Source organism: Gavia stellata, chromosome 17 (assembly GCF_030936135.1).
Source record: "Gavia stellata isolate bGavSte3 chromosome 17, bGavSte3.hap2, whole genome shotgun sequence".
Taxonomy (NCBI): domain Eukaryota; kingdom Metazoa; phylum Chordata; class Aves; order Gaviiformes; family Gaviidae; genus Gavia; species Gavia stellata.
In genome coordinates, this window is record NC_082610.1 from 17,977,921 (window position 1) to 17,996,335 (window position 18,415).

The 18,415-nt window shown below is 49.6% G+C and overlaps 1 protein-coding gene across 1 annotated transcript in view; it reads right to left on the minus strand.

Annotated features, from left to right (window-relative positions):
- Window positions 1-18,415, minus strand: part of TSPAN32 (tetraspanin 32) — a 29,945-nt gene that overhangs the window by 1,260 nt on the left and 10,270 nt on the right. Inside the window, exons 4-7 of the mRNA XM_059826047.1 lie at window positions 18,041-18,115; window positions 4,103-4,204; window positions 2,441-2,533; window positions 1,091-1,174 (exon numbers count right to left, since the gene is read on the minus strand). Coding sequence (XP_059682030.1) covers window positions 1,091-1,174; window positions 2,441-2,533; window positions 4,103-4,204; window positions 18,041-18,115 — 354 coding nt within the window. The remainder of the gene's footprint in view (window positions 1-1,090; window positions 1,175-2,440; window positions 2,534-4,102; window positions 4,205-18,040; window positions 18,116-18,415) is intronic.

Here is an 18,415-nt window from a genome sequence, read left to right on the forward strand (position 1 = left end):
CTGGGGAGCAGCACGGAGATACCGCAGCAAACCAAACCTCCCTTCATGGTTAAGAAACGAGTCTCCTGGCCTGTACTCTTTTCTGGCACGCCTCACCACACGTGCAGGGCCCTCGTGTAGAGGTAATTACGGTGATAAAGCTCTGCCAAGCAGTGGGTGGGCATACGAGCAGGCTTGTTTCAATTAGCGGTGCTCTCCAGCTCCGAAGGGACCGTCTCCACGCAGCCACCGAGCCCCCTCACCGCTGAAGGACACGCTCCTCTCGCAGCATTTCATTTTTTCTTTTCTCCTCCTCCAAATAAGACTCTCAAATTCAGTACAGACCCTTTCTACCCAAGCCATCCTCTGAAGATGATCCTACCCCTCCTCTGCAAGATCCTCCTTTAAAGACGGCGTCTGGAAGCCCAGGCAACACGCTCTGCTCCTGTCCTTCACAGCCTGCTCCTTACGAGCCCGTATGTCACCCACCCACTGCCCGAGATGCACCTTACTGGGTTCGTTAGTGGTCATTAATAGGATGAGACCTTCCCTTTCTGCGCAGCTCACCAGCTCCACTGCTGGTGCTCCGTAGCTTTCAAGACCTTCCAGCTCCGGCTGCACAAAGCGACTTCTCATGCTGAATGAGCGCCGGGCAAGGAGAGGCAGCAAGTTTCCCAAAACATGGAGCTTTTACTGCATCTCCTTTTCCACAGCTGCTGCCGGCTTTCGACCTGATCCACAAGCCCTGCGCCAGGTGACACGGCCTCTCGCTTGCAGGAAAGGACGCGCAGGCGAGCCTGGGTGGATGAAATGGAAGTGCTGCTGCTCCCCGCTCCTGCTGCTCCCCGCTCCCAGTTGCCATGCTTAGTTTGGGCAGCAAAACCGTGCAGTGAGCCTATTCCTGCAGGAAAACCCCTCCATCCATCAGCCTGGCCAAGACAGGTCCTGGCACTTTCCCAATTTCCACGGTGGAATCCACCACCGCTTGTTTCTCTGCTGCCGGTCTCCAAAATCACCCCAAATCCTCGCTTCTGGGGGGTAATTTAGGATACGCTTTCCCCGCCGGAGCCTGCCTCTTGGGGCCAAAACGCGAAGGAACAGACATAGCTACCGTGAAGCCGACGGTGATGCCCAGGAGCATGGAGACGAAGTCCATGTGCTTCTTCAGGAAGCCCTGGATCTCTCGCAGGCAGTCCTGGGAGGAGAGAGACACCCCTTGCAGCACAGCAGCAGCTCGGTGGGGGGCTTCGTCCCCCCAGCAGCAAGTGCCACAACCCTAGAGAGAACGGGAGGCAAGAGGGGGCTGCGCACTGCACAGCTGGGCTGCTCCGTGGGCAGCTCTCCTTTCTTCTGCTGCTTGCTGCAACCTGGGAAGACAAACACCTGCAGTATATTTTCTGTTATTACAACAGGCCTACAATTTTCTTGGTGTGATGTGTTTCGGATTGCGGGGGATGCGTGTGCGCACAGGTAAGTGTGGTGATGCACAAGCGTTTTTCTTTCCACCCACTGGAAAATGGAAGGAGGGAAATGACAAGACAGAAGAGCAGAGCACACCGTAATGCTAAATACATTCCCCAAAGGTACTAATGACCAGCTCAGTTTTGCAAGGCGTTAACATACGTTAGCCTTAATGCCCCGCGAGCCGACGCGTGCGTGTGCATCACAGCGTCCTGTTAGTGCTTGACATCTTCGCCTAACAACAATGTTTTTGTACAGCTGTAGCAACATGGTTTTGTTTTTCCTAGGGACAACGTACATATCTTTGCTGGCGGCTTTAGCTACTTCAGCTGATTTGGCTGCTCCAGTGGAAGAAAAATAATCGTACAATAGATTTGCTCAGAGAGTGTGAAGTCTACGCTGTGGCTTCAGTGCAGAGGAAGTCTAATACTGGTGGCTTCTCCATCAACCTCACTGAGATACTTCAAAGAGGAGGAATGAAGTGTACTTGATAAAGCTACTGCTGAGCATCATCATCCTGCTTCATGACTTTCTCATTTTAATACCTATTTAATGCCCTGGGAAAAAGGAATTACAGCACACTCCACATTTGCTGTTAGTGGGACACTTTTTAAGCCTCAGAAACCAGCGTCACGTGGAAAAGTCCAACAGTTTTTTTCAGCTCAGACACACGGCTGTGATACCTCACACCCTCTGCAGAGGCAGGAGATGAGGGGGAAGCTGGAGGGAAGCGACAGGCTGCACGCACAAGCATTTCGAAGGCTTTCTAGAGTTGCGAAGGAAACCGCATCTGCAGGTCTCAGACCTGCTGATCCAGCGGGGCTCCTCCAGCGGGTGAGACGCCTCCTTATAGAAACAACAAAACCCCAACAAAACCAACCCCAACCCATAGCAACCCCAAACCATGAAAAAGCCACAATTCTTGTTAAAACCTCACTGGTTAACACCTAGCGAGTAGTGCCACAACCCCACGGTGGGGTGGAAGAAACCTTTCCCTTACCTGTCCCGCATCGCCCACCTGGCCGGAGGGGCACGTCTTGCGCTCGATGTCGGCCGTGTCCCCAAACGGAGATGCCTTCCCGCAGCACAGGAACTGGAAGAGAGGGAGAGGTCTGCCAGCCGCCCGCCGGGGCTCCCCCCTCACCGCCAGCTGCTGCGGCAGGCGGTGCCGGCGATGGGCCACCCTTCCTCCCTGCTGCCCCGGGCAGGGCCATACAGCCAGGGCTGCAAGGAGCACGTAGGTGTGCAATCGACAACTGCAGCAATGGAGGTTAAACTCAGAGGAGGTGGATGGATCTGGCCCCAAACTTGCCCATGCTCCTCCAGGACTGCTGCCTGGGGCTGGGGCCAAGCCCTCCCTCCATGGTCACACCAGCTCTGGAAAACCCAGGGATGCTCAGACTCATGTTTCCAGTACTTGTTATAGGCTGGGGGGTCCCCAGCAACACCCACTGTGGAGCTAGTTTCCTATAGCCAGGGTGAACCAGCCAGGTTGGAGCTCTAGCAGAAGGAAAAAAAAGGAATAGAAGGACTGTTTCTCCATCACTTAACGTGGCTAAAATAAGCAACTGATGAAGCTGGGTATTGTGCCTGGTTCTCCTTGCCAAGGGGGACTCTGGGTGTGCAGCTCACAGCCCTGCGGAGCAAGCACCGCCACGCCTGGTCGTGGCTCCGAGGGCCACCACCATTGCTGCAATGAGAAACATCTGCCCTTTTCTGCGTTTTGAGAAGCACGGATGAAAGCAGCTTTGGAAAGTACTTGGTACGATGGTTTAAGAAAACACAGAAGGATAACGGGAGTTGCATGGGAGGTGTCTGGAAACAGGCGAGCGGAGCTGACCTTCCCGTCCAGCCCTGCTGCGTGCCATGAACTCGCTACCCAAACAGGCCCTCCTGCATGGGGAGACGGCATCTCCTTTACTCAGCGGGGACTCGGGAGTTTCTCATCGCAGGGGACATCCTCACTCATCATCTGTGGTTTCGAGGGCAAGCATCCTCCCCGTGCTCCGGACAACCACCCTTGCCCACCTACTGAGCTACAGAGAAGTCCCCTGCGCCAGCAGCACCCTGGGTGGTGGTTTTGGGGAGCTTGCTAGCAGCCTCCAGCATTGCAAGAGGCCACGTAGCCTCCAGTACTCCTCAGCCAGAGGCTCAAGGGTAAACAGAAATAACCAACTCCAAATACCTCTGCTGGACAGGGTGGAATTCCCCCTCTGGCTCTACCTGAGTGGGAACACCAGAGAGGTGTACATCCACTTTCTTGTAGCACAGATAGGGAGCACGGCAGAGGGCCTGCTGAGACAGGCAATATTATTTTATATATATTTATATATTTCACAATATTTATTTTTATATCTATATATATCTATATCTATATCTATATATATCAGCTACAGTGCGGAAGCTTTGAAGATCTCGCACCAGAGCAATGCTCAGGTAGGTGGCCCTTTCCTCCTGTCGATAATCTGCTGGGTCAAACCCAGGAAAGGAAGAGTAGGAAGGGAGGAGCAGACTTCCCAGCAGGCTGGAGGACTCCGTTCCTGAGAGAAAACAGCATTGCAGCATCCACGAGGCAGAGCACTGGTGTCGGCCCCAACCTGGTGAACCCAGCGGGAAGATACCCCAAGGCAAGGTTTTCTGCTAAGGTTGAAAGACAACTTACTGCTTCGTGGATGGCAGTCAGCTCGTGCCTCCTGAAGCTGGAGGCGTTCCTCCTCACCTCCTCGTAAACAAGATCGTAAACATCCATCATGCTGTCTTCTACCTGCGGTGAAAGCAGAGATCTGTACGTGGAAACCACTGACTGCGGTTGTCTCTGGAGGGAAATACGCTCCCCTCGCATCCCCCCAGAAGGTCTCCCAGGTATAGCGAGACAAGCAGTGCAGCTATTAGACGACCACCGTGCCGCAGCAGGAGCTGGTGTGCGACCCACCACGCGCCAAAGGGCACCTACAGCACCGCGAGTCCCACGCGAGAGGCTGCGACACAGCACGTGTACCACCTTCTGCTACGCGCAGACCTTTCGGCATCATGCCAGGGTCTCAGCAGCTGATGGCTGGAGCTTTTGGCCAGTTTTGGATTTAGGGTCAGAGGAGAAGTCTGGTGCCGGCGACCAGCGTGCCTCCAGGTCCTTCTGCCAGGCAGGGATGACACCGTCTCCCTGCCCCGATGACTGTGAGGACGGGCAGACGTGACTGCAAGAGGCTCAAATAAAAAGGTGAGAGGATCTCAGATGACTGACATTATCCCAGTGACGGAGGAGTTCCTCCAAATAGAGCCAAAAAAACAACAGAGTGATTCAGTGGTGAATCAGACCCTAAATATTTACCAAATGTGTGAGAACTCGCAGCTTGACAGATCCCAGCCAACTCCTGCTCGGGTTTCAAAGGGAAAAAATATGGCAATCGCCTTCAGCACCCAGAGTCAAAACCTTATTTCTTCCTTTCGTTTTCCCTCGCTTCCTCACCAGCGCGGATCCGAGCAGGCCTGCAGGCAGCGCTGGGCTTTCAGGAGGAAAAAAATCCATCGGCGAGACAGACGGGGCGGGTGGCCGCGCGGGGAGGGACGGGCGCACCGGGAGCGGAGCCATCTCTCAGCGAGGCTTTTCAACTCGGTCTTAAGGGGCTGTGCTTGGAAATTACTCTAGGGGAAAAAAAGCCCCAACGTCGTGTGCTTGGGGGTGAAACCGGGGTCATTCGAGGTGATTACAGCCATCACTGCAATATTGCTCTGCCTCGCCTGGCTGTCCAAAATGCAAGCAACTAACGGAGGCTGATAACCAGGGAGGGGAGAGAGGGAGGTCGGGAAGATTACTTGTATCCAACTCGGCTCCCTGCCACCAGGAATAGAGTTTAAAGGCTCACATTGGAAGATTTTCCACGGCTATCAACATGGCATAGAAGCGGAGGGGCTTGGGGGGGTTCTCCACATTTATCTGCGGCAAAGCTGCTGTCCCCCCCTGGGCGCTCCATCACCGAGCAAGCGGTAGGTGAGGCGGGAGTGACCCAGCTTTAATGAGAGGTCTGATGACAGCCAGGGCACAGATATTCTGAGCCAAGGAAAAAATCCTCCGTAGCAAGGTGCACGACGCTGAGCTGTCCCACACAGGTGAGGAGGAAGGGTGCTCATTTTGTCACCCCCCTTTATCAGAGGGCATCGAGTGGGATGGGCGCAGCACTAAGACAAGATCTCTAGCAGATGTGTACACCATCCTTCCCCTGAGCAAACCTTAAACCCCAATAAAACAGAAAACAACCAAGCTTTTCTAACTTCTTGTGGGCCATGAAATAGCTTTCCAGCAGCAGCAAATAAATAAATGGATTCAATAAAAAGAGCATCCATTTCCACTGAAGAATTGCATTAAGAATAATGAAAAAAGAATAACCTTTTGACCTCCTCTTGTGGCCTCATGTTGCCGAGGAAGGAAGGAAGAACAGAGCAGCCGGCTTCTTAACCCAAGAGATTGTTACCTTTTGAATATCCCAGTGCCAGTCTAAGATGCAGGAATAAGAACTATCTTGTGTTGCAACAACATACATATGGCTCTTGGTAAGGTAACGGTGCTACACGTGCAATTTTTGCCTTTTCATATTTACCATTAGGCTCAGGATGCTGAGCTTCCCTCCAAAAGGCCTAAATTTTGATGACTTAAGAAAAAAAAGAAAGATAAAAAAGGTGTTCAAGCAAGTTGCTAGGTTCAAGCAAGGGTTCAAGGGTTGAAAGCAATCCAGCAGTTCAACATTAAAGGTCTGCTGAACACTGGGCCAGGTAATTTTAAGCCCTCTGCCTTGCCTGGGCACATTCCCCAAACCCTCACAAAAACTGGCAAAAATGCTCCTTTGACCGCAGCGAGTTCTGGGCCGGATCTGGCTGCTTACTTTACAACTGTATTCAACTTCAACCAAGGTTAAGATGAGACTTTGTCCCGTGATGTTTCACCTGCAAAGACCGTCACGGGCTCCCTAGAGCAGGCTCTGACCACGCCACCAGAACCAATTCGCTCTGCAGGAAAGTCAACGCTCGTTAGTGTTTTGTCCCAATAATCAGCCGCAGGGCCCAGCTGATGTCCTCCTCAGCGGCTTCTCAGGTGGTCGTGCTGCACTAGGCAACCTGGGAGGAGGGCAGGTGAGCTGCCCAGATGTGGGCAGCTGCCGGGCGCTGCCCCATAGCCTGCGGCAGCTGCCGGACTGGCACCTTCCTGCCGGCTGCGTGAAACCACGAGAGGATCGGTTTGACCAGGAGAGGTCCTGCCCGATGCAGTGGCGCACGTTTGCACCTTCATTATTTTTAGGTACCACGCAATGACATTAGACATTGAGACTAGGGCTGTTTGAAGGAAAAGAGCAGCTAGGAAAGAACTGAAGGAACAAGATTGCCGTAACAAATCTACAGCAGAAAATTATTCCAACAGTTGGAAACAATAAGGGAAGCAACCATAAGCAGTCACCATTTCACAGCCAGCCTAACTGCATGATGGCGATGAGGGTAATCTCCAGGTACCTAATGACTGCTAAAGACTTCAATTGCACCCTGTTTCGCAGCTTGCTTGTGAGCTGGCTTCTCAGTTATTTACTGATTTTTTTTTTTTTCATTTTGTCAAGCAGCCTCCAAGAACTGAAAGCAAAAAGGATTAAGTGTGAAGTGTTTTATAGCAGTAATTTCCTTTCAGAATGTGTGTCTGGGCAAGCCTAAGAGTACAATTTGCTGATTAGTCGTTCTCAGCATTTCTATCCAGCCATTATACCTAGCATTTATATCCAGTTATTATCTGAATACGCTATTCAGGTCCTGGTAAGGGAATACCAAACTACAAAATCATTTTTTAAAGAGTGAATTGACTGTAGTTCCTCCACATCAGTTTTCTGATTTTTTTTTCTAGGATCATTTGATTTTGGAGGGGAAAATTGCGGTCTTCACACAACGTGGTGGTCTGTTTTCAAAGATTACTGCAGAGAGCTTTCTCATTTAAATATTTCAGAGGTAGGTATAAAGTACTAAATCTCAGTATTTATCACTGGCTGTTGCCTTCTGTGCAGGAGATGGTGCCACAGAGCATATGAGAGGTCTGCTTTAACAAGGAGACATACAAGAGCAAAAAAAGATTGCACTAACGAACCATCATCTTAGCAACTTCTCGGCCTGGGATGGGGTTATGTTTACACTCAGAGCTGCAGCCGAGCTCTGAAGCACCGGTCACACGTGGCAGTGTCTATCCAGCCCAAAATGGCATGCTAACTCATGCATGCGTAATGATGTAAAAAATAAAACCTGAAAGTCTGAGACAAAGTCACCAGGTGGTTTCACAACCTATCTTTATTTGCAACGTTATTTTATCCAGCAGATGCCGAGTTCATCCCTGTATTTTCCTTTGATCTGGGACATATCACAGGGAAGAGCTAAGACTGCAGCACTGCTTTGTGCCATCCTCAACGGATTCCCGTCACACACTCCACTGACGGGCAACTTTCAGTCCATTGCCTCAAAGTAATTTTCTTTTTCTGTTTCTTACACCAGGTGGTGGAGGAAAAAAAAGAAAAATAATCAGGGTGCTTTCTCTCAGGGTTAAGCAACAGGATGCCTTTTGAGTTTGAGTGGTTATGCTGATAGTGTTAATAACATGCATTAAGAAAAAGAAAACCACAGCTGTGCCCTATCCCTTAACTCAGACAGTAGTTAGCATGCAATGGACCAATAGAGCTGGAGAAGAACAGGCCTTTCTGGGCTTCTTTTCGAAAGGTCTTACACTCCCGCCACACATTAGCATCATTATGGTCAAGTGGATTTTCCTGTTCCTAGTGACATGCTGTGACCCACCACTGGAGGAGCATTTCCGGACGAAGCTCTCCCTTGGAAGGAGACTGTGCCTGCGATGCTCGTCAGTAAAAAACACCGAGAGCTGAAGATGAAGCATCAGCTGGGATTTGGCTTAAGAAAAATCTCCAAGTTAAGTGATATGGAGGTCACACCTTACAGTCATTCTTTTCCTGGAAGATGTTGGGTGAAATGTTCCAGCTCTAAATTAGTCAAATAACTGCTGCCTCCCATTTCTGTCTGCATTCCTTAATGAAACATTCATTTAGGGATGGTATCGATGGGTTGTTGGATACAACAAATGGAAAATCACCCACTGAGATTGATGCGGCTGACTCCAGCTGACTCAACAGAGTAACATTTTTCACTTGAAGTAAAATAAAGAAGGAATTTTGAGATTGTTTATCATCCTCTAAATCCTTTATCTCCCAAGAAGCAGAATTTATAAGTGCAGGAAGGCAATTACTCTAAGCCATTAATGTTCTTGCCCCTGGCTATTAGAAACTAAAGCAAATTTTCATCTTACCTCCTTCAAGAGGAAAACTGACATTTTTGACTTGTGTTATTTATCAAGGATAATTTTAACCTGTAATAGAAAGCTCAGACAAGGAGGTCAGCCTTCAGTTCCTGATCCCTTGGCAAGCCAGAGGTGTCAATGAATCCCCCTCCCGCTGCCAGCGAATACCCGTGCCTAGGCAACCTCAGCTAGTCGCTTCGACGTACGTTGGAAACCTCATGCAGACTCGTACCAAGGAGAACAGTCCAAGACCTACTCAGTGAGCCGTCTTTGCAACGGTCGTCAGCCAAAAATCTCCCTGAAGAGCCGGAGCTCAGGGAGAACGTAGTGAAAGGAGGCATCAGGATTGTCTCAAAGACAAGCCCACCTCTCTCCTTTCTGCTTAACAGGAACGCTCTTGACGTGGCAGAGGAGGAAGGCAAGCATGGCAAGCGGGAGGATCCTCCTCTCCTGTGGCTCTTCGTGCCTTTGAGGTACCAAATAGACCACATGCGCCACAACCTCAGAAGAAACCACAAACTCAGCGCTTCATGTTCTTTCAGCGTCACCCAGAGGGACGTACTCAGTAGCACCACTCCAAAATATCCCTTCAGCCGCAGCTACCGCAGACTCCCTCGCTTATCTATAAACTGCAAGTTAGTCACTTAAGATGTGAAACTGGAATGAAGTGGCTGACCCACTTGAAAGCCTTTCTGGCCCCAGTAATAAAAACACTTCTGTATTTCCCTATCTCTGTCTTCCCATTCCTTCCCGGCGCACAGAAATGCAATGTTCACAGCCCGCCAGAAAGGAGCGGGGGGCAGATGCAACTGCTTGGGTTTGGATAAAGCAACGATGCAACTGCAGTGAAAGGGAGGAGGGAAAACTGCTCCGGGTGCTTCAGCCAGGTTGCAGAACAACTCCCACCACGTGGATCGAGTACGTGGTGAGATGGGCTCCCCCCACCCCGTGCACAACCGGGCCTTCATCGCTACATCTAACACAGTCATTACAACTTGCTGCAGCTTTATATTTCCTTAATAGCATGTCAGCTCCCCTCCTCTCCAGCTTTCCTAAAGCCAATCCATCCCAGCTGACAAAATCCGGCCAGCGCTGCAAACCAAAGCGGCCTTTGAGGCCCCACGTGGAAAATTGCACGGGATAAGGAGGTGCTGCTCCCCCTGAGTGCTGGCGGTCACTGGGGACCACTGATGCGAGAAGAGCGAGATCCAGATGAGGCTTTTGGCTAAATGGCTTTCACCTTTTCTTTCCAGTATATATAAATTATATACACATACATACACACACTTTTTTTTTTTTAAAAAAAACTCATGCACTTCCCCCACTTTCTGGTATTGGAAGAGGACCAGGCAACCCCTGACCATCTTTTGGTCCATCACTGAGCAAATACAGAGGAGAGAGAACAAAAATCATCATGGAACAAAAAAATTCAGGAAAAGCGAAGCCTTACAAAGCTGTTTCTCTCTGATCCCAGCGCTTCCATCAGGTCCTTGCACAAAACATTTAAAACAGGAGAAAGTGCTGAGCTGTTACACTGCTCACCTCCTCCTCATTTCCCATCTCCATGCCCCAAAACAACAGCAAAAGCCTAGCTGTATGGGCACTATACAGCCCGCTCAGCCAGCGGGACAGCACATCACATTTAACCAAGCCATAAACCCCCGAGGCCACCGCTGTGCTACTCGGGTGCAGCCAGGAGCATCGCTTTGGGACTGGCAGAGCACCAGATGCTTTACAGGGAAGCACAGAAAACCCAGGCAAGCAGTTCACCAACACCAACAAGTTGGGGTTATTTTTCCCCCCCCTAAATCCTCCAGATCTGGGGCTGCATCCCTTGCGAGTAACACCAGCCTCAATGTATCAAGGTCCTCTTGGGGTTTTGGTGTTTTGTTGTTTTTTTTTAAAAACAAACTCTTAAGTATTTCAGTCCATTTTATAACAGAACTGCAAACCCAACATGCTGCCAAGTGCCCACACCGATCCTTTGTGTTCCCGTCATTCAGACGCGTGACCCAGCAATTTATGAACCCCCCAACATCGTGGTGAAATTATCTCAGTCATCCCCCCTCTCTCACCCGTAGTACTTGAAACTGCTGCCAGGCAAGACTCCCTCCTAACAGAAAGTACTGAAAAACACTGAAAACAGTTTTAGCTTAAAAATAGTTGTATCAGCAATAGAGCTAGCCCCAGGGCAGCACTGTCACCTCCGAGCTGGCAGTGGCTGCCCCGCTGCCGTGGGCATCCAACAGCCACGGGAAGGGTGGATGTGCCATGGTGACAGCGACCATCCGAGTGGCCTCGGGTACCACAGCTGACGCTGCTGGAGACGGGAGCTCCAGTTAACTCTCTGCCACGGGAAGCGGCAGAAACGGGGCCGCGCGTGTTCAGCATCAGGGCAGCAATAAAATATAAAACCGGTGAGTGCGAATGCCTGCGTGGCACGTCAGACAAAGGACAGCAGAGTCTCGCTGCGGGGAACGGGCTGTTATCCTGAGATGAGAACATAAACGCTAGGAAAGAGTCACGATATTTAAAGACGCCAAGGAAAAGCGGGGCGGGGTGTGTGTGTGTGTGTGTGTCTTTCCCCTTTTTTGTTTTTTCCATAGACTTCAGAGACTGGGAAAAGCTCAGTGCTTACTTTCAAGTGATTGTGCCTGGCAGAAGAACAGCAAGAACAAGGGGGACATCAGATTATTCGCAGTGGTTTGGCAGTCAAATCACTGCTTTTTGAAAATGCTCTTGAACGACCCCCGGGAGCGGCTACAATCCTGATCCAGCCCCACTGAATTGGAAAACAAAAGGAAACTACGTGTACGCTTCGGGTCTGGTTTCAGAAAGCACCTGAACACACCTTCAGCTCGTGTTTAAGTCCCATGAACATCTCTAGGACTTAAGCACGCCTTTAAGCACTGCCTTCAGAAGAGAGGGACTGGTCCTGGTGAGGGTTCGCCCCAACACACGCCGCTAGCGGCAGCGACAGAAACAAACGCACCCTGGAAAAACCACGGACTCCGTTTGCCACTAGAAGGACCTCTACGATCCCGCTTAAGAAATTACCTGGGAAGCGCTGGCTCACTCCTTGCATACCTGCAGAAACAAGCAACGCAGGTGCTGGTTTTGGGCACGCAAAGACAGGATTCGCCTCCCGGGGACCCCGGCGAAGCTGCGTCTGGCATTGCAAAGGCACTGGTTGGAGGAAAAGCCGCAGACAGGAGACCAGAGCTGATCTCATGTGCGGGGAAGGGAGCGGGGAAGCTGCTCTTTTCAAGAATGAGCCCCAGGTGTTGCAATGCTCGTTATTTAACAGCTGCAACTGCTAATCCCAGCTTTGCACCCCAGGACCTGTTAGAAAGTCACCACCTCAAAAGATACCACCTTCCTCACTCACAAAGCGTGAAAGACTCTGTCTCTCCTTCCCAGCGTGAGGAGGGGAGAGCAAACAAGTTCCTCTGAGGGAAGTTTCAAGCAGAGCAAGACTGGAGGAGAACCAGAGTGTGTGCGGGTGGTTTGTGTTCCCCACGCCATAAAAAGCTAAATCCTCATGTTTATTCTCCGAGTACATGCCGTGCAACGCAGAGAGGCTAATGCTCTTCTACACGTGCGGAGCCAAAAGCCACCGGTGAAACCTCCTTTTGAACTCACCCAGCCACTTGAGAGACCATTTAAAATTAAGAGCTTGCGATATTGCAGCCAGTGCAAAGCCAAGCGACCTCTTCTTCCAAAGGACGCGGGAAATCGGGCCTTTATGCCAGAAGTGTGGGCAACTATTTGCACCAGTGCTTAGGTTTCAAATTTTCCCCTGAGTTGGGAAATGGTAATTGAATCGGTTTTAAGCTAACGTTTACCTGCCAACAGATCTCTGTAATTAAAAAGCTCATTCTGTTGCAAACCTCCTTTCACATTGCAGTAATTTCATTTTTGCAGGTTCACCCTGCCACCCTGACCGGCGTCGCAGGGCTGCTGGAAGGATTTTCTAAGCTGCTGCAGAGAAGGGCAACAGCAGAAGATGACGTGACATTGACACTCCCTCGGCCTCTTTCACAGTGGGGCCCAGAACAGAACCCCAAACCTGTTTTTGTGTTGGCTGGCAAGGGTACCAAAAGTCTTTAATACCGCAGCTGCAAGGCTACTCTTTCCTCCAGCCTCTGCAGGGAGGTTTTTAAAGCAGCAGTTAATGGGTGAGGAGAGAAGGAACGCTGGGGAGGAGGAGGAGGAGGCAGAAGCAGCCTTCCCCACCAGCTGTGCCAGATGTGGCATAAGTCTCTCCCACGTCCTTCTCCGCACCCCAGGTCCCAGCTGCATCGGGCTGCGCTGGGAATGACTAAAAGACCTCACCTAAACAGGCAGCGGTTTGTGGCAAGGAGCTGCCATAAAAATAACTTTGGAAAACGAGACTCAGCTCTTTGGCTTCAGGAATCAGGACTTCCTAACGTGCCTGAAAACCACGGAAAACCTCATCATTTCCATGGTCACCACAGCTGTTGCATCAAAGGTGCTCGTGCAGAGGTCATCCTCCCTGCCCTCTCTCGTACATCATTCTCTCATTCTCTCCGATTGCACCGCCGGCATTGATCCTCAGACGGGTTTGTGACGCTTTCCTACCAAGATGACATTTCCCACCAAGGCCACGTTTTGGCCAGATGGCCCACGGGGAGGGCAACCAAACGTGCTCCTCACCCTGCGGAGACCCTTGTCTGCGCTGGGTCGGACATGGAAAGGGCCCAACTCTCTCAAGTGATTTGGGTCAGGCAGAAAAGCACAGGAGAGTTTCAGAGGGGCTTGGAGGCTGGGCTGGGGTGTTTCTGGAGCCGTGGGCTTGAGAGCGTGACGGGACAGAGGTGAAGGAGGAGTGTGGGGCGCAGCAGGTGAGGATGGGGCTCAGGAAGAAGCCGAATGAGAAAATACTGAAACATGAAGGGCTCAGCACTACAGCCAGCAGGAGAAAAGGTCCTTCAACAACCTCCAGATCACAAATACTTTCATTCCAGATTTTCCTCCGAGCAGCTGGCCTGCCCAGAGACGTTTTCACACCTCTGCAAGTGACAGCAGCACCTTCTCTGTCGGCGCCGCTGGCTACAAGGCAAAGTGTTTCTTCGTAAACTGGGGTTAGACCCGAACAGAAAGGCTGAGTTATACACACTGGCAAGACAGGGAGAGGATCTGGGATGTTACTCTGACTTATTCGTTCTTCCCCATTTTGCTCACCCCTTTCTTTGCAGAACCTACCAAGCAAACATACTTTGGGGATGAGTAGTTTATTAGTTTCTCATTAAAAGTACTTTAATGCAGACAGACGGATGCAAAGCAGCCTGTGAAGACAGTACGGAGGAGGCCTGGACCTCACAAAGCCCATTCATTGGCCACATGGAAGGGTCAATAGAGCAGGAATAATTACAATGCCGAACAGAAGGATCAACCTTTTAGAGTAAAGCATGATAAACCTCAGATTCATGATTTTTGCATGTCTGGTAGATGTTATTTTAAGAATAAAGACAGGTGACACTGAGTCTATCTGGGATGCCGGTAACTTGAAATTAAAACACATGGCATCTGTCTGAAAGAATTTGTTCAGGAGCTACAGAAGGTCACAAAAGCAGAAAAGAATGGGAAATGAGAAGATTCACATTTTGTTTACAGCACCCATATGTCTGAGAATATTGAATATTTACAAATAACTCTTCTTTTTCTCCTGTCCTGCATAGCTTCTCTGTCAGAAGTACTGTAAACAGGTCTCTAAAGGAGTCACAAAGGCAAAGAGGGCATCTTGCTTTCATCACGTTCAAATGACATTTCCATCCACCGCCTCTTGAAAATAACCATCAAAACAATTTTTCAGCTGAAAATTGGGCTTTTCCATTTTAGATTATTTTCTGTAAGAAGGGTCTGCTTTACGAAGGAAATTTAGGTTTTTTATTTTATTTGATTTTTTGATCAAGAGGAGTAAACCACTGAGAGCATCTGCCATGGTTTGGTGCAGGAGGGACCTCCCAGCTCCTGGCTTGCAGAGGGAGGGGAGGGCTCCGCTTTCAGCGCTGCTGGCGTTCGGCACCTCGCCCGTGGGGAGGGAGAGGATGGGATCTACTGGCACCAGCTCCCAGCGGGCATTTCCAAACTGAACAGGCTGATTTTCTGTCGGGCTTTTCACTGGGAAAGTCAACGTATTTTGCATGGGAACAATGCAAATTTTTGTTTTAGGCGTGAGCGGGGGGGCAGCAGCCCCTGGATGCTCTCAGAGGCACTGGTTCAGGCACATGTAATGGGCATGTTCATCCATATTCAGTTTTACATCTCCAAATTCTCTTCTTTTTTTGGTAGCTGTGTACATCCCATCAGGCTTACAAGACACACGTCAATTTGGCTGAGTTGGGGTTTTTTTCCCCCGTATTGCTGCAATGGACTATTTCTGAGCGGGCTGACACGCAGTAGGCTCGGGGAGGACACCTGCTTTAATTTTGCTCTTTACTTTGAGAAATCCAGACAAACAAACGGCTCTATAATGAGTCTTCAGGAGTCTTTCCCCTGCTTCATTCAGTTTTCTGTGCCGCTGCACTGTCTGTCTTTCTGTCCTGGAGGGGTAGTCACATCTGCATTTCTCTCTCACATCTGCATTTCTCTCACCAGTGAGACAGGTTACCTTGCAAGCAAACCCGAATTTCCATACGTTTTGTAAGTGACATTCCTAATTAAATCTTTCCTCATTTATATCCCTGTTTCTCTTTGCATTTTAGGAAGCGGAGAAACCCCAGGCAATCTCTAATGGTATTTTAATTTTTCTGCTGTCAGAAACACTGCTGGTTTTCTTTACCCAGAAAGGAAACATTTTACAACCCCCCCTCATTTTGCCTAGTGGAAACTGTTTTGCTTAAAGAAACTCAACCAACTACTACAGCTAACCATAACACATGGGTGCATTTACGGGTGGGCCGCTCAAAGCAAAAAACCAGGAAAATAATTTGAAGTAAAAACAGATGTAGTGATTAAGAGACATAGAGAGAAAGTAATTTTTCCTTACATATTTTCAGCAAAATACTTTTTTCAGTGGCACATCCCTGTATTAATGCAATACACAACTTCTTCTTGCAGCCTTTTTACACCCTACTGCCTGTTTGTGGATTAAAAAAGTATACCTAAATAGTCTGTTTGGATAACGCAATTTCACACGACCAACCAGACACGCGTTCTGGTGCCATTTCTCCTTTACTAACACAGCTTTTGTTTCAATCTCTCATTACAAACTTCTGCAGAAGAAGGAGGAAAGTGCTCAAGGCCTCCCTTCTGTGTTGGTCATGAAAACAAAGTTATTTCCGTATTAAATTGTTAGTGTGAGTATAGCAAATTTTGATAGTTTTGCCTGAAACCAGGGAATATATATACAGAGGCTGTGGAAAGACTCTTTTTCATGGATGTCTCAGCTCTGACTGAATCCGCTTCAGCCAGGCAAGTGTAGAGATAAAAGATGCTGCTGTGCCATCAGCGCTCACCCAAAGGTTTCCAAAGCAGCTGGACAAATTCACGGAGGAAAAATCCACTGGCAGCATGAAAGGCAAAGGCGCCAGCGGGTGCCACCAGCGGGCACCTGAGCCACAAGCTGTTGGCATCTGAAAAAGCATTGCTTTGTGCTCGCTGGGTTTTTATGCTCCTACCTCGGCCAACAGCGGGTGTGCCTGTCTGAGATCGGGTACCTTCGGTCCGATCCAGCGCAGCCATCTGCGTATTTCAAAGGATTTTCAACTCCTGTGGCCACTGGGCAGCTCTGGACAAACTTTCTAGAGAAGCGGGACCTTACCCTTGACATTGCCCTTTAAACTTCGGCTTCCAGGACTGGATTTTAATTTTTGCACAGGACACCGAACCATTATGGGACAGGGCTTCTTGTCTCCGAGAAGCGCAATTGCCACAGTCCCAGCATGGATTCAGTCTCTGGAGTTTTGAGGGAGTTGTGCTCCTCCGGCACAGGATGAAATCTCACGGCCAGCCTTCTGCCACACCGGTCTTCGATCCCCCCCCAACTTCTGCAACCCTAAAGAGATGAGCTGGCAGCATCAACATGACCCTAATCCACCAGGATGATGTTTCATGTCACTCATATCCTCATTGCTGGCCAGAACGTTGCAGGTTGTGGCATGCGCCTGGGGCTGGGGAGGAGCGAAATGGAGCCGGGGACCGACCCACTGCATGAAACATCTCTCCAAGTCCCAAACCCTTATCTGAATTACTGTTAGATAATTCGGATACTTGCCTAAAATATCAGTGTTCCACTTCCAAAAAAAAAAAGTGATGATTTTTTTGCACTCCTAAGTCTCTTAATTTTATTTTTTTTTTTGTTGACTGCAGGGATGCAGGAAGGGGAATTAAGACCAAGCAGCAACAAATTCCTCTGAATGGGAAAAGGAATAAATATACAAAAAGCAAATGATATCAGATTAGGAAAGAGTTAAAAAAAAAGTCTAAACTTATTTAGGCTACTAAATATTCAGTTCAATTCCTGCTTTCCCCAGCAGCCTGCTACCCTGGCCCCAGGGGCATCCCAGCCCCAGGGTGAGGGTACCCACAGCGATGCGATGCGCAGGGCTGCCCCTTAGCAACCTTGCATGCCTCGACTGGACCTCCCCAGCACCTTACATCCCCACCACCATCCAGCTACCGCAGCACCAGCGAGCTCTGGGGTAACAATTCAAAACCCAACTTTCTGCCACATTTGACCTCATACAATCTTCTTTTTTGGTCCAGCGTGACAGTGACCCAAACCACCATTTTTCACACCAGTGTTTTTACTGTACCACCGCTGCTGGTTAATAAACACGTCTCCTGGGTGCTTCTCCTGGCCATTGCCAGAGACAACCTGCAGTCATAACCTGCCACCGCCTTTGAACAGAGGCTCCCAACTGACGTTAGCAGGAATTAGAGCCGGCTGGAAATGACTTTTCACAAGTCAAGCATCTCATTTAAAACAAAGCAAAACATCCCCTGCAAAAAAACAATCCCAAAGCTATTTAAAACGAGGCTTGCATTTCGTTTCGCCTTCAGGACAAAGCGTTTGCCCTGCACAAGGGTTTCTGTGGCTTCTCCCTTCGGATGACCCCATCGGAGAGGCAGCTGATGAAGGCGGCCCCGTTCTTGCAAAGGACGGATGTGACAGAGCATGCATCTGACAGACCTCGGCATGGACGGCTTAATTACCCCCAGACGTCCCTTTTACGGGAGAAATCATTGCTACAAAAACATCTCCATCTGACGCGACGCTGGCGGTATTTCCTAGCAGCCGAGGCTTACCTCCGTGCTGTGCGTGTATCTCCAGCAGACAGCTGGGATCAATCCGCAGAAGGCCAGAGCAAAACAGAAAAATCCCTGGGGATAAAGAGGAAAAATACCATCAGTTACAGTATGGGGAGAAAACCTGCCATTTGAAAACACCGTTGGGACACATTTAATATGCTCGTTCGAGCAAGTTTAGTTAAAGTCAGAGCTAAACATCCCCTTCTTGTAATATCCCTCATAATGCTGGTTACTTAAAAGAAATTAGATGGATAATAATGCAATTCTCTGTCAGGAGCCCTCTAATTACAGTGTGGTCATTTGAAGGGGTTGACCAAAAAAGCGCCTGGCTTCCTGCGGAGCGATTAACCTATTCTACCCAAATTCCCCTTG